We start from the raw sequence: 15,945 nt of genomic DNA on the forward strand, positions 1-15,945 counted from the left end.
CACACCTTAATTTTTTCCAGACTGTACATCGCTGTAGACCCGTAAACGCTTGATTCGTTTTATGCAACACTGAATAATAGGTATTGAGGTCAAGGGCTGCAAGTAGAAACAAGCATGTGCAATGCCATAGTTCTCACATTTTCTTGAGTTAGAGCTTTCGTCATTGTAAATTCATAACTGGACTTTCCTTGGCACATAAGTTGGTCAACCCTGTCTCAAAATGTTGTCTTTTCCTGCCATATAATTCCAGTGGCCCTGCATATGACTAAAGCACTTTCATTTACCTTCTTCCTCTACCTAGTGTAAAAAATGAAAATGTTGCTATTTAGCATCCTAATGTAAACTGCCATGCTAATTCCAATAGAATACCACTTATATGTAACTTTCATGCAGCTCCCAGGCATGTTATTTTGAAAACAGATAACATTGTCTTAAAAGCTGTCTCCTTGTCAAGTCAGGGGAAGCTGGTGATATCAGCATTTTTTTTCCGAAAGGCTTTTTGTGTCAACCTGATTTAATGTGTAATAAGTGTGGGTATTTAACACAATCCACTGATTTGGCACCACAAAGAATTAAAAACAAACAATTAGGCTTTGATGGAAAACAGGAGAATCAAAAGATAGCCATACAGTGGCTGAACTGCACAATGTGAAACCAGGAAACAATGCATCAGCCCTGTATTCCACTTGACCAATGTGTAACTCTGGGCAATCACTGGTTTCACAGTGCTCCTTTTTCCGTTCATCACATAAGAGCAGCTCGAGATAGATAAGCTCAGGATGTCAGCTGTACGAAACAGAAGGTACAATGCAAGCTTCCTTCCCACAGAAGGTACAATGCAATTCCCTCACAGAGTATGTACCCTGCATGCTTCCCACACACAACAGATTCAGTACAGGCACAAGGAGAGCATGCTTCCCTTACACACAGCAGATAGAGCAGAAGCAGCAGTGCATGCTCCCTCACAGAGACGGTACAGAGAAAGCTTCCCTCATACACAACAAATATAGTACAGGCAGCGTTACAAACCTAACTCACGCACAGAGCAGATACCAGCACAGTAGCACTGCAAGCTTCTCTCACACACAGAGCCGATAGAGCTCAGGCAGCAGTGCAAGCTTCTCTCACACACAGCGCAGATAAAGCACAAGCAGAAGCGGAGCAAGCCTCCCTCACACACAGCAGATAAAGCGCAGCAGCAATGCAAGGTTCCCTTACACATAGAGCAGATGGAGTCACAGGCAGCAGCAGTGCAAGCTTTCCTTACATACAGCAGATAGAGCAAGGCAGCACTGCAAGCTTCCCTCACACACATCAGATACAGCACAGGCAGATGCAGACCAAGCCTCCCTTACACACAGCAGATACAGCACAGCAGCAATTATAATGTATTGCTTTGAAGGTAAACACCCACGTGCTATTGATGGAGTCCAAGGACCAACATGGATGTGGATGAATGGATGGATGGCAGAGTGGGGGTATTGAAGGATGAATGGCAGAAAGAGTGGCTTCTAGAGTGGATGTGTTGATGATGTGAGATTGGATGGATTGCAGAATGGATGAATGGGTGGATGGAAGAGTGGATGGGTGGCAGAGTCAGCTATCGAAAAATCTAAAGGAATAAATCACCATTGCCTATAATAGGAAGGATTTCAATATTAAACATCTTGCTTCAAAAATTGTTATATATTTTTGCATGTACATGTTGCTTTTACTAACGTTTGAGCAGGCACTTGTGTGGTGCCAGGCAAATTTATACATTGGGCCTTGATGATGTATAGTACATGGGTGCTATGTTGTGATTTACATTATGCCACAAGAGCCCCCGCACAAAACTTTAGAAGTGTACCTCGTTACATTTGACTAGCAGAGTGCCCTGATGTTGCCTCAGTGTGGCCTGCAGCACTTTACAGGCACAAATAAATGAAAGTACTGCTTGCAATAGTCATTCTACACTACGTTGAGGCTGTGTATTGCCTCTCCATCCCCCACCACACACACTTTGGTTCCATATTTATTCACCATGTCGGTGCCTTGGCGATCTCTGCCGCTCAAAGGGGCTGGCCTCAAATACTGAAAAGAGGAATGTGGTACATCTAATAAAAAACCCTGACCATATGTGAAAAGAAGGATGTTGCAAGGCACTGTTTACTTGTTCAACACATTGCAGCATATTATAGTATATTGCGCCCAGATGATACCAACAATATCACTAATATTTGATGATTGTTTCGTACAGAGGAGGAAGCTAAATGGAAATCAGAATGAAAAGAAATCCGAACATGTGTAACCTGATTGCAGACTTAAAACGAGTTAAAACTATTAGCGTTGTAAACTCCCAACTAGACTTTTCTTGCCACATAAACTGAAAAGTAAAACAGTTTCACATAAGCAAGTCGACGGCCACCATGAGGGTGAAGCAGACACACAAAAGGAAAATCCACTCGCAGTGGAGGTTATCGGCAGAAGTGCAATTATCCATGTAACATGTTCAATGTCATGGGAACACATTTTTAGTGTTCTACCGAAATAAAAGGCAAAACATATGCACACAAACCTCATGGTTATTATCCATGTAACAGGGTCAATGCAAAGCGTTCGACTGCGGAAGTGAGGACAGGAAGGACAACATGTGAGGGCGGTTTCAAGGGACCCCTTAAAGAGGCAATGCCAGTTATTGCCTTGTGGGACCCAGACCTGCCCTTGCAGTGTTTTCTGTACGTTTTTGTGCTTGTTTCTCATTTTTTTGCAGTGTATTTTTTTTGTTTGTAAATAAATTGGAAGTTGCATTTTCACTGTATTTAAATGCAGGCTTGTGGGATCATACTCATCAAAAACATCGCGCGTTCTGTCACTAATCAGAACGGCACACCCTTGAAGCAGCTCCGATCGGAGCACAACAGCTGTTTTTTTTTGGCTATGTCAGAGGCAACCAGGAAATTAAAGCTCTCCATTCCAAGCCAAACGTGGGAGCTAACATAAACGAGTGGGCCTATAAAAGCCTCTCTCTCTGGTGTTGGTTTTATGTTTGCAGAGGGGACTGGTGGGGAGGAGGGACTGAACACAAACCCACAGTGTAAGACCAACAGGCAAATACTATATTAAAAAGTCCCCTACCGAAGAGATAAACAGGACATAGCGTAACTATACAGTAGTTGGTGCAGCTCCCAAAGAGAATAATTCAGGACAAAGAGGCAGAACTGACCACTAGCAAGCAAGGATTTTTTTAAGGACAGTGGAACCAACCAATGAAATTGCTCAAATTCGCTTTAACCCATTTTATATAAGTATACCTAAAAGTATACACCACGTCGAACGCTACGCTTGCCCTAAAAAATGGGATTGGAACTTGGAAAGCTAAGTGGTGGAGACATAAGGAGTGAACACTTCCAAGGCAACATTTTTTTCAGACAGCTTTCTCATACACGCTTCATATTTCACGCCTAGCTTAAAGAACCGAGTGTATGGATGAAAATGTCACTGATCGATAACCAATATTAAACCTTAGTGTTGGTGCTGCCATGTGTAAGATGGATTACACGTTTCTATGGTGTGTGACCAGTCAGGCATGAGTATAGCGGTGGCATGCCGCAATTGGCAACAGAGATTGTGTGTGCCAGTCTATGGCAGGGTGGTGCTAGTACCCTTAACAACCAGGTGTCTGGTAAACAACAATTAGCAAAGTTAGGAGACGCTTAGTTAGTATACCACAAAGCCGTAGATTCCATAATAGACTATCACAAAGCCTTTTGAGAAATGCAGCTTTCAACAACACTCGATTACTTCACAACCTGGAATGACTATGATCTCCATATGCCGCGATCACGCCTAGTAACCCACCAAGTGAATTCCTTTATGTCCAGGTTGAAACACCGCCTTAGCCCAGCTCTGCGTTTTAACCCCAGAACAGTGTTACACTGATGCCCAGACTAGATCCTAAACTAAGTGCATGTTTCACTGTTGCTGACATATGAGGGAGAGCACCCTGAGGGAAAAAGCAGAGTTCTCTTTGTCCTCTGGGTCCTTACAGCACCTCGCATTGAATCAAGCTTAGCGTTGCTTTGGATTATTTCACTGTAGGGACAATTGCAGGACTTGGGTGTCAAACGAGTTTGTGCTATATGAAATGTGTAAGTGCCATTTCTGCCATGAGAATGATGTGAAGGAGAGAGACAAAATAAAAAAAAGTAGTTCCCCAGAGTAAAACATATCAGCAATTGTGTAATTATCCAGGTAACAGGGTCAGTCCCTAAGGCGATAACAAAACCGACCCAAAGCAGGACAAAGATAAAACATTTACCAACAACATCCATGGATTTTTCAAAGGCAAGCCCATAAACCAATTAAAGTGGTGGGTGTGAGGTAGGTGTGGTTAAACTCCACGAAAGCAGCCCTTGCGCGCTGCTACGCTCGACCTAAAAACAACTTGCTTCCCGGCCTTGTCCTCACACTACTAACATGTCTGTTATGGTATGTTATCTTATAATGATTTATAAAGAATTGGGCCTCTTGGCGCTTTCCGTGTCCTTATGACTAGCCTAGGTGAAACCATTATTTGAGGCCCTTGTAAACCAAATGAATATTTTTGCCTTCACTCAGCGCATGTGTGGAAATAAGTTACAACACATATGTAATTCATTCAAACAACCAACACATTCCTTATCCTATTTTCCTCCCCCATACCTTTTATGAAAGGCATCAGGCTTGGATGCAGGGTTACCATATGATATAATGGAAGCAAAATGTTGCTTCAGTCGAGCTGCTTTCCTTCTGTCGCTGTAGCCCCTACACCAGGTCCTCTGCACTGCCACCTTCTCATAATCGACCTCCATTTATACCTATTCTCTGATCTTGAAGACTGAGGGACATATTTACAAGGAGCTTGCTTCGAAACAGCACCATTATTTTTGACACAGTGGCGGCGCATTCAGAATTCCATATTTACAAAGTGACACTTTAGGCATAACACTTTTCTCTGTCCTGGGTCATTTTTTACCTGCGCTACAACCAGCTGCATCAGGTAAAATTAATCATATGCAATGTAGGCGTTCCCTCTTAAAATCCCATGCAGAACGGACACATTCATATTTACAAGATTTTAGGAAAGTGACACATCATTGGGAAATGATGTGCAGACTCCAAATTGTGTCAAACTTCCTATGCCTCCTTAACCCAGGCATAAAAATTATGCATTGGCTTTTCAATATCAATCTGACCAGCTAGTCACTTTACACACTGGAATATGTCTGTACTACACTTCCCCTCTGCAAGCAGTGGGTCCACACATTTGACAATCATGTTGTAGGAGCCCTTGACCAGGCTGGGACCATGGCACATATGAATTCATCTTCCACTGCAGCAAGGCAATGTGGCGTTGTGTACTTTTTGTAAGGGACAGGTTGGGATTGTCACTTCTCGATGGAGGAAGGGGTTCCCATGTCCCGGCCTGTGTGCTGCAAAGAACAACAGGTAAGTGCACACGTAAGGTATGTGAAACATGTATTATCACTTCACATTCCACAATATGCTTGTTTTCACTCACATTGCACTGTCTCTCACTAAGTCACACATATTCAGGTCTGTACATACACATAAGTACTGTAATGTGACACACAGACCTACTGCATACATAACCTCTTACATCCAGAAACACTGCAAAAGTGTAGAAGATGATATTCCACCATTTTATAGTCTTTTACATTAGTCCTAAAACATTAGGCTATTTGGGGCATATAAAAATGATGCAGCACCTCTAAATTTTAATGGATCATTGAAGTTGCGTCAGCTGTGAAGCCAACTTCAGCGATGCACCACTTTTGGGGCTGATTCGTTATGGCAAAGTTTCCACAGATGTGTCAGAATTTCTGATGCATCTTGGTCCTTGAGCCATAGTGCCCCGTAAATATGAAACTGAGATCCCAAAAATCTTAACTCAAGTCAAACTGACAACTTCCCCATTCAATCCTCTTCCATTCTCCTCTGTGAACTCTCTCTTTCATCATCGCGTCTCTTATCTATTCATAATTTTAAAGCATCAAACACATTTGGGGGCATATTTACAAGGAGCTTGCGCCGCCACTGCATCTTTTTTTTATGCAGAGGCAGCGCAGTAAGTGCTCCATATCTACAAAATGATGCATTAGGCATAATGTGCCACTTTGCTCTGTCCTGCATAATTTTTTTACCAGTTACTTCAGGTAACTTTAATCGTATGCAAGGTAGGTGTTCCCTCTTAAATTCCCACACAGAACTGACATATCCATATTTACAAGCTTAGAAGGTAATATTCCACCATTTCAAAGTGTTTTACATTGGTCCTAAAACATTATGTTACTTGCGTCATTTAAAACTGACGCAGCACCTCTAAATTTGGACGCATTGCTGAAGTTACGTCAGTTGTAAGGCCAACTTCAGTGATGCACCACTCTCTTGGATTCATTCTCTAGTAAAACTTAATCTTCAGCATGTTCAGGAAGGCCAAGACAGCTCAGTACCAGTCATCTGTTCTGGAAAAAGGAATCCCTTAAATCCAGACACAGTTGCAGAAAGGCAATGCAAGCCTTGGCTTCCTTACCCTAGGACAGAGGCAGCGCAACCTTCACAGCACTACTCTGGCAACCCTCAAAGGCATCCTACACAGCATGGCTTCCTAATCAAAGGTCTGAAAAACATTTTACCGAGTTACACAAACGTTGAAGGAATTACTTAAGCTCCCCTTCCAGGTGGCACCAACTTATAGACAACTTGCTTCACTTACAGGACTGCCATAAAAAAATACTACAAAATACCTGAAAGAGAAACAAAGAACCTCAGGTTGTTAGCACCACACCAGGAGCCATGACATCACCATACTGGACATTAAGTACGCAAGAAATTAAACAACCATTTGCAGTGCAATTGGTGACGCATTTGTGAGAGTTAGAGCTATTGGCGTTGTGAATGACGATGCCTTTTAACCATGTGTTTTGGTTTAGAGTGGAGTGGATGTATTTGGTTTGGATTGGAAACGTGTGTGTTGAATTGTGGCTCAAGGATTTGTTTGTCAATCCGGAAAAAAGGCAACAATTATTGCAGCTAGGCCCAAGAAAACCGACTATATAGGTTGCACAAATATAGGAATTGTAAAAGGCATAGGTCCCGACCTAGCATCTCATCCTGCCAAGGATGTAAAAAAGGAGCTCCGTTTAGGTTGCCTTTCAGAGTATTGCAAGCAACGATTGGGGGGAGGGGTGGGTACGACACTTCAAGCTGCAACAACATAGAATGGGCAAGCAGAAATATGTGGGCAAGCTACAGCAACAGTGAGGGCAAATGGAAACCATGACAGTCGCAAGCAGGAACAAAGAAGGAGGCAACTACCACAAAAAAACACCTCTGAAAACGACAATTGCAGCAAACTTGGAGGCTAGTGGCAAGGGAAATGAGAATATCTTTGTTACAATACACACATTATGCAACAAAAATAAACACACTAACAGTGAGCAGAAAACCAGTGCTGTCTTGCAAACAAAAAAGTTTTGCAAACAAAACATACCTTTGCAATAAAACATTGTATTCATGGCCAACAGGGTATGGGGTAAACAAAACGAGTCAGAGGAGGAAGGAGGTATCATCAGACTGGGAGTGGAAGATGGGTGTTGGTAAGTCTGGTTCTCTGACAGGAGAGGGGGTGGGGTGTGTTGTGTGTATATGGGGGGTGTGTCTGTATGTGGGTGGGTGTGTGTGTGTATGTGGGGGTGTGTGTGTGTATGTTTTAGTATGCGTGCATGCGGGTGTGAGTCGCGTTGAATGAGTGTGTGAATGACTGAATGTGAGTGTATGTTGTGTGTTGTGAACGCGTGTGTGCGATAAAGTATGTTGGTGTGTGTTGCGGTGTGTGAGAATGTATGTGTGCATGCGTGGGTGGATGTGTGCATGTGTGTATATGGTTGCGCGTGTGGGTGTGTACAAGTGCGGGGGCGGGAGAGGGAGGGGGAGGGTGGGGGAGAACTCTGGGGAGGGGGGCAGGGGAGATCCCTATCTGTGCCTGGGAAGGGATTCCCTGGCACTGATAGTGCCTACTGCCATAGTTTTGGTGGCGGTAAGATTGGCATGAAAACCATGGTGGTCCCCGAGGGTGGGATTGTGACGCCTTCCGGGCTGGAGACCGAAGACTCCAGCCCAGCGGCCATTACCACCCTGGCAGTCGGTGTGTTAAAGTGGCTGTCTGTGATGGCGGTTACCACCAAGGTCAAAATCCCATTTTTCTATACAGCCGGCCTGTTGATGGTATTAACGCCACTTTAACACTGACCGCCAGGGTCATAATGATATTTCCGGCATTCATCATTTATTTTATAAGGAAGAGATCGGTGTGTGTGTTTAAGGCTGGCTACTGTTGTTACATGTCATATGTTATGATGTTTTCTGAGTCAGGGTCACTACCCCTTATATAGGACACACATGTTAATCCAGAATGTTAACAACTATGTAGAAGTAGCATTTTCCTCCATGTATGCATGCACCGCAGCACAGAAAACGTGTTATTTTTTACGCTACAGGGTAAAATACCTCCTATTTTACATTCAGGGTGACTCTGCGCACTACATATGCTGACGAAGCATGACGAACAGTTACAGCTGGCTGAACAACATTCATATCCTAGAAAACTGCTAATGAGAGCTACGAATGCTTGACATGATGCGACATGATGAGAGCACAGCCCTAGACTACCTAACAAGTTGCAGTCTTACTGGCACACTCTGTGTTTCTGCAAGGGATTGTGTGTTGGCGTTCGTTGCTGTCCCTTCTGGATGGCTCTGTGCTGGGGTGGAGAGGTTTAAAGCGTGCTCTGGTACAGAAGCCTGGCTGGAGCATGCCATGCATAAGGCGGCTGTAAAGCGTGCGCCATAGGCAAAGAGTAACACGCGCAGAAGGCAATTAAAACTAGTTAAGTGTGAAAATACACAATAAGCAAGATTGCGTACTTTGCACAGTTGCCAGGTTATTTTGGCATTAACTTTTGTCCCAAAAAACGAATGGAAAAACTACATTTGTAACGAATGATGAGTGTAAAAGTTGGCTTAATATGGTTTCACCAAAATTAGAAAAGACAAGACCACTCATCACATGTAAGAAGTGTTCTTTTTCAGAGGTTTTGTAATAAAATGGTGCGCACAGTTCACCTACATCCTCGTCATGAACGGGCCTCTGAGCGAGGGTTCCTCAAAAACTTCACATGGGCAGCAATGCTGATAGAGGACTAGAAGGGGAGCCAGAGTTCTCAGTGGCCACCTCGGACATAGACAAAGGGGAGGAGGAGGAGGCAGCTGCAGCCCGAGAAGGGGGGGCGAAGAGTGAGCATCAGTGAAAGAGAAAGCACGGTGTATATGAAGCAGGCAACGTGCTGAGTCAGGAAAGCACTTGTTCAACTAAAAAAATGAGTTCCTGAACAGACAGCAAAGTAGCATGGGAAGAGGTGGGTAGGACGAATGCTGCAATCAAATTCAAGCAGCTATGGGAAAGGCAAGCTTTGCCAAACACTAGCAGGAAACCAAGAAAAAAAAAGTCCCCCAAAGAACAGATAAACATGACAAAGCGTGATTATACAGTTGTTAGTCCCTGCTCCCAAAAAGAAAAAGGAGGGACAAAGAGGCATGACTGACCACTAGCAAGCAACAATTTTTAAATGACACTGAACCGACTAAATGAAATGGAAGTATACTAATAGTCTACAAGAGGTTGGACGCTTACGCTTAACCTAAAAACAGAAGCAGGCCTTCTACACTTGTAGGATGTGGAAGAGCATACCCACCAATGTTGCAAATGCAAAAAGAAGAAGTGTCTCTTATTGAGGAACACTATCCTCCCCACACAATAGGAATGCACTTCTACCTCCTTCATGAATGACCATGAATTTTTTTGTGGGCTTTGCCCATTTTTCAGTGCCACATGGATTCCTATCTAGTTCTGCAGTACATAAATACTATTACATTACAAACATTGCATTACATTGCTGGTCAGCTTACAAATAAATTCAATGTCCATTTCAAAACTGTTTATTGATTTCATTTCTAGTGCAAGTTCTCCAAAGCCTGCTAGCCTGCCAGCACAACTTAGTTTCATGCAAGTAAAGACTTCTAGCTGGAAATTCTCCCATCTGTGCCACCTTAAAAAAAAATATGAGCAATTCACGAGCATGTGAGTGGGACCCAATGTCAACCCGTCCAAAATTGCTATACTCCCACAGTTATTATTTTATGTATTTAGTTAACGTATACTGCATCAACATGTCATATGGGCTACTTTTCACAATTCATTTATGTTCAGAAACAATGTTTGAGCAAGGGATTGCATCACACTCACTGTCTTAGGGTGCATAATTAGCTGGTTGCTGCAGGCATAAAGTTGCATGTGTCTTAGTTTCTTTTAAGGAGAGCAGGATGTTCCAGATGATTTCAGCAAAACAAGGACTCTTATCTCTCTCGTACACAATTTCAGTAAATGTCCTCAAAAGGCAACTGAGCTTCACCCATTTGTAATCTTCTGTATAAAAGCCAGACAGACTATCTTCTTCTTGGACTCTTTCACTTACCAATCGCTTTGTGTATTTTCTCCGCAAGAGCTTATTGTGGTCCCTGGTATAAGGGAATTAGAACTGTATTAGGTGTTTACTTGGAATACAGGTGCATCAGAGACTTCTTTCTTACACCTTTTTCTTACTGTTCTCTGCTACCATGGAACCATTATCAAGGTACAAAAGACATCCACACTCTTAACTTCTTCTCAGAGTCTGAAAACAATCTATCAGAACATATCTGTATACCAACAAGTCAAATGAAAAATCTGCAGTGATCTGCTAATCATACACATTCACAATGTCCTTAAATTGAGCATCTTTTCAGAAGATGTGACATGCATGGTCCATGGTGTCAAGTGATGATCACAAAAAGGCTAGAAAATTAAAAATGCACCATTTTTTGATACCCAAAGGACTGGTGCACTACAGCTGCTTCAGAACAGGGAATGTGAGGCTATGGGAATAGAGCGATCCCAGTATCAGGTGAAACCGAGAAAACCGTAGTAACAAAGCACAGTCTGTTTTCAAAATGTATAAAACTGTGGGCTACGCTGTATTTTTCCTGTTCTATATTATTTATTCATAAGTATATTTGAGGAGGTGAAGTCAAGTATAGTCAGGGTTATTGAGCTAGACATTTTTAGACATTATTGAGCTTAGACATTTTTACTCACTTGTTTCAGCAGTCACTGAAATGTAAATTATATTAACTTATTGTGAATATAATTCATGGGGCATCCTGTAATTATTAACTGCTTTTTAGTTTTTAATCAGAATGAAAACTCTTCTTGAATTTCAGGAAAACAGTCCTTGCTATGATGTCATCACTGATTATGTCTATCTCCGTCTCAGGTTGGTGATCTTGTCTGGCTCTCCGGATGCACACAAAGGTGTCGCTGTGACCCGCGAGGAGCACTCCACTGTGTCGCTGCCACCTGCAACCCAGGACAGAGCTGTGTGGTGCAAAATGGAAGACTCGGCTGCTTCAGCGCTTGGGCCACTTGTAGTGTGATTGGAGATCCTCACTATATTACTTATGACGGCGCACTGGCACACTTCCAAGGCACCTGTGCTTATGAGGTGACGCGAACATGCCGAAACACCTCGAACTTCTCTTTTAGGATCATAGCTGAAAATAGAAACCGGAGAAGCCCCAATGTCACTGTTGTATCTCATGTAGAAGTCCAGCTAAAGGACAAGGTTTCTGAAATCAATGTGACAATAAGAGGTTCAAAAGGTGCACAGGTGAGTTCCAAAGTCAATATATATTAGTTTTTAGCTGTAAAAAACCTAGTCACTGTCTATTTCATCTCACCTATTATTCAATTATGGGGTGCCAAAACTGATGAAAAAGAAATTATCTAACATCTGTTAGAAAAATCCTACAAACTCCAAACTTGCAGCCTACATGCTATCCAATATGAAAGCTTCTTTGGAAGTATTCAATTGTTATTAACTATACTGTATATCCATGCTTATCCTGGATTAAGCAGCTGCATAGACCTAGCATCGCCTGCATGTACCACATCATCACATTGGACAGTGTTCCAAATGATCAAGGACCGTCCAGACCCAGCTCAGTGCCTTGAGGGGCTCTCCTCATCACTCTCCCTCTCGCTCTCTTTCACACCATATTCTCTCTGTGTGACTTTTTGTGCTACTTTAAAGCACTCAATTCAATTCTTCTTTATTTGGTTCATAAATACAAACCATAAAAGCACAAGCACATTAAAAAACATTAAAAGATTTGTAAAAAAAAAAAGAATAAACATAAAATATATAAATGAATGCTGGCATCGAACTTAAGACTACTGCATATAGTGGGTTTGGTGCCAGGCTGTCTATGAGGACAAAAGCTTGGCCTTTCCAGGTGCCATCCAATATTTACTTATGACAGGGGAAGCCCCATTTAAAGGGAGCAGTATTAACAACTCATTAAGGTCAAGCACTTGATTGACAGCTTCTGGAGAGCTAACTTAAATTAGCCTTGTGGAGCTTCAGACAGGGAAAGGGTAACTTTCTAAAAGTTACTTTTTATAAATATTTATTTTAAAAAATAGCAACTTAATCATTAAATTGGGTCCACAAAAATCAAATGACTAAGAACTACTGTTCTATGCCAAAAGTATATTTTCTGCACCATATACTACAGCCTTATAAGAAATGTAAATAAGCCATTCAGTGATTAGCCAATGTTTACGTGTTTTAGGCTGTGGAGCAACTGGGCCCAGGAAAGAACCCCAGGGTGGAAAGTCTAAACCCAGAAATAAAATTCAGCACAAAATAGTGTTCGGAGAAGGCCTCACTTCTAGCCATTGGGCTGGCAAGGAGTTGCTCACTAGCTCCTGATGTCCCTTTAGTCTTTTAGGTTTCTCAGAGTTTGGTGCTACAGCTTTAGGTTGCAGACACCCTCCTTCCACTCTCACTTCTACCTTTTCATGTCTGTACCCTGTGCATTTTCCTGACAGTCCAGGACTTCTAGGTGGACAATAAAAATGTGTCTTGTAAAAATATCTCTGACCCAGGTCCCATGTTGTTGTGACAGTAACGGCAGCAACTGTTGGGGAGAAATTGCCCTACCAGAACAAGTGTTTGGGTTGTCTCCTGTCAGTTTAAGTATCACCTGGTCCTCTATTCTCTCCACTGTGGATGACATTGACCTCTGACCTCTTACTCTTCTCCAGGGCCACTATCCTACATTTAGGGACAGCATCCTCAGAAACTCTGTTTTGGAGGAACCCTGAGCAGCAGCCTCCTACGGCTGATTTCTTGCCTGTGGGAGATCACTGCCAAGGATGCATTCTGTAGACATGTTAGGTCAGACAATTACAATATGCTGGCCTCTTAACCCATCTGCCCTTCCCCCCATGCCCTCCCTATTACCCCCATTCACAGGGTGGACGGACTCTAGCCCATTAAAGGAAACCTGCCTTTCTACCAGCATGGTCTACCTGGCACAAGTAGCCTGCAGAGCAATAACAGGGACCCCATTTACTGTGACCCTCTGGAAGTGATTCCATCCACCTTCAGGGATTACCAGTTTACCTTCTGGGCCCACCTCTCAGCTAAGGGATTACTAGGGTCTCCTCTTGACAAGCCTTCCCCAAAGACAAACAGGTCACCACTGTGAATTGTCAGCTACTAATAACCTTCCACTAAGGGAAAGAGGAAGTACTTTTGGTCACCTGGATGTAGGCAGTCAAATAACTTACCCCGTCAGAAGTAGGCGTTTCTTTCCTCCTGAGTTCTCACTTCTCCACTTTTAATGAGTGAGCTGGGACTCTTCCCGCTTTTCAGAGGTTTAAGGTCTGAAGGAGTTTTCTTTCTAAAACATGTTTTTCCCTTTCTTACCCTGCTACAGGCCTATCACCTCCCCAACACACACACACCTTGGGCTCACACCCAGCGATCTTTTGGGAAGCCTAGTTCGAGCCCACACATCAGCTCCCCTTCCACACTTTCTGCGGTCAGTCAGCTAGAAGTCTGCTAGATGCTGGTGGAACTCTGAGGAACAGTTATACAAGCTCTGCTCCTTTATAATCATATTGCATAGCCTATCATAAGTATGCATTGCATTGCCCCTCACCTATACTTCAAGTGCTTTCAATGAGATGTCTACCAAATCTGCAAGGGTTTGTTCTGACTCCTTGTGGGGAGCCCAGAACTACTTCCAGCATTCCTCAGGTGTAAGACCAAACCTCTGGACTAGGCCATCCTTCATATGGGTGTATGTGTCTACTACCCCCTATTATAGTGTCAGGAGTTTAAACTTCCCCACTGTAGGCACTAACTCCCACAACAATGCTCCCCAGTGCTGCTGGTCTACCATGTACATTTTTACTACTCTCTCACAGGAGGCAAAATATTTGTCAATGTCATCCGCCACCACAAAGCAAGGCAGTATACCCTTTGGTAAGCCAGTGGTGTGTGGTCCCCCGCACCCCATAGACACTTCACAATTACTGCTACCATTTTCAATGAACGTCAGTCCCAGTCTGGGGAAACAGCCTTTACCACAAATCCTTTATCAAGCATGCCTTTACCATGCAGGTAACTATCAGAAAGGTACATTTTTGTACATTTACCTCACAGTATTTTAACACACAGGTAACTATTTTTTAAATAAAATATTTTTTGTGTTATTTAAAAAACAATACTTCAGTTTCAGGTAGAGATAAACAGGGCAAGGTGATTTTAGAGTTTAGAGGTGGGTAGAGCTAATAGAAGGTAAGGGCGATTTTAGAGTTAGGAGTGGGTAGAGGTAATCTGAGATTAATTTTAGGGTTTAAGGGAAGGTGGAGGTAAAGGGAGGAATGGGTAATTTAAGGGCTTGGGGGTGGGTAGCGGTAAGGAGTAAAATAAAGGGAAGGTTTCCCAAAAAGTAAAATGAATGAAAACAAATACATTCAGATGTGTGAATGTACAAACATATACACATATATACGTATATATATATATATATATATATATATATATATATATATATATATATATATATATATATATATATACAGAACAAGCTACTTACCTTCTGGATTGCCTAATCTGGTAGACACTCTATTTAACTGCAGATTCCTTACCTTAGAATATATCCAGGTGTCGGACTGGATCCACAAGACTTTTGAGCAGTACACTTGGGGCTGATAGATGTCCCTGTTTGGCTCTGCATCAGAGTCCTCCACACTGTAAGTGATGTGTGTGGTACCTAAATAGGCACCACCTCGGTGCACTGATGTCAGTTACCTTTGTGACTTGGAACACAGAGCCACAATGAGCACTAACCACTGGTGTGTCAAACGATGGCCCTCAGAAGGATGTCCCGTTGACCGTAACAATTTTTCATAGTGGTGAGGATAGGAAGGTCGGGAAGGTGTCTCTACGAGAAAAGGCATTATCGAAGGTAAGGAACTTATTCATCTGATGGAGACTTCTAGCCACAGATTCCTTACCCTAGAATAGATACTCAAGCAATACCTCTGCAGAGGTTGGACTGCAAAGCCAATTAAATTAGAAAGTCCTGAAGTAAGAAATGGGCATAGAGACTATCATGACAGACCTGACTGTTCAGACTTTAGTGCTTGGTGAACGTGTTTAGTGAGGGCTATATTGCTGCTTGACAGATGTTCAGGACCGGGATGCCATGCACTAATGCAGTAGTTGCAGCATGAAGCCTTCAGGGGTTGCTTCTTGGCCATGAGATGGACCTTTTCTGAACTGCCTTCCCTTTTTTTGACCCCACAAGGCCCACGAAGAGTTGATTGTCCATCTGGAATGGCTTTATGTAGTCAAGGCAGAACCACAGCACTCTTTTGGGATCCAGGCAGTGGAGTCTCTCATCCTCCTTGGAGGGATGAGACAGTGCAAAGAAGGTAAACAGGGTGATGTTC

General features: G+C 42.8%; 1 protein-coding gene across 1 annotated transcript in view; it reads left to right on the top strand.

Moving 5' to 3' along the window:
• Window positions 1–15,945, top strand: part of LOC138246462 (alpha-tectorin-like) — a 270,914-nt gene that overhangs the window by 102,310 nt on the left and 152,659 nt on the right. Inside the window, exon 8 of the mRNA XM_069201099.1 lies at window positions 11,411–11,803. Coding sequence (XP_069057200.1) covers window positions 11,411–11,803 — 393 coding nt within the window. The remainder of the gene's footprint in view (window positions 1–11,410; window positions 11,804–15,945) is intronic.

Source organism: Pleurodeles waltl, chromosome 7 (genome assembly GCF_031143425.1).
Source record: "Pleurodeles waltl isolate 20211129_DDA chromosome 7, aPleWal1.hap1.20221129, whole genome shotgun sequence".
NCBI lineage: Eukaryota > Metazoa > Chordata > Amphibia > Caudata > Salamandridae > Pleurodeles > Pleurodeles waltl.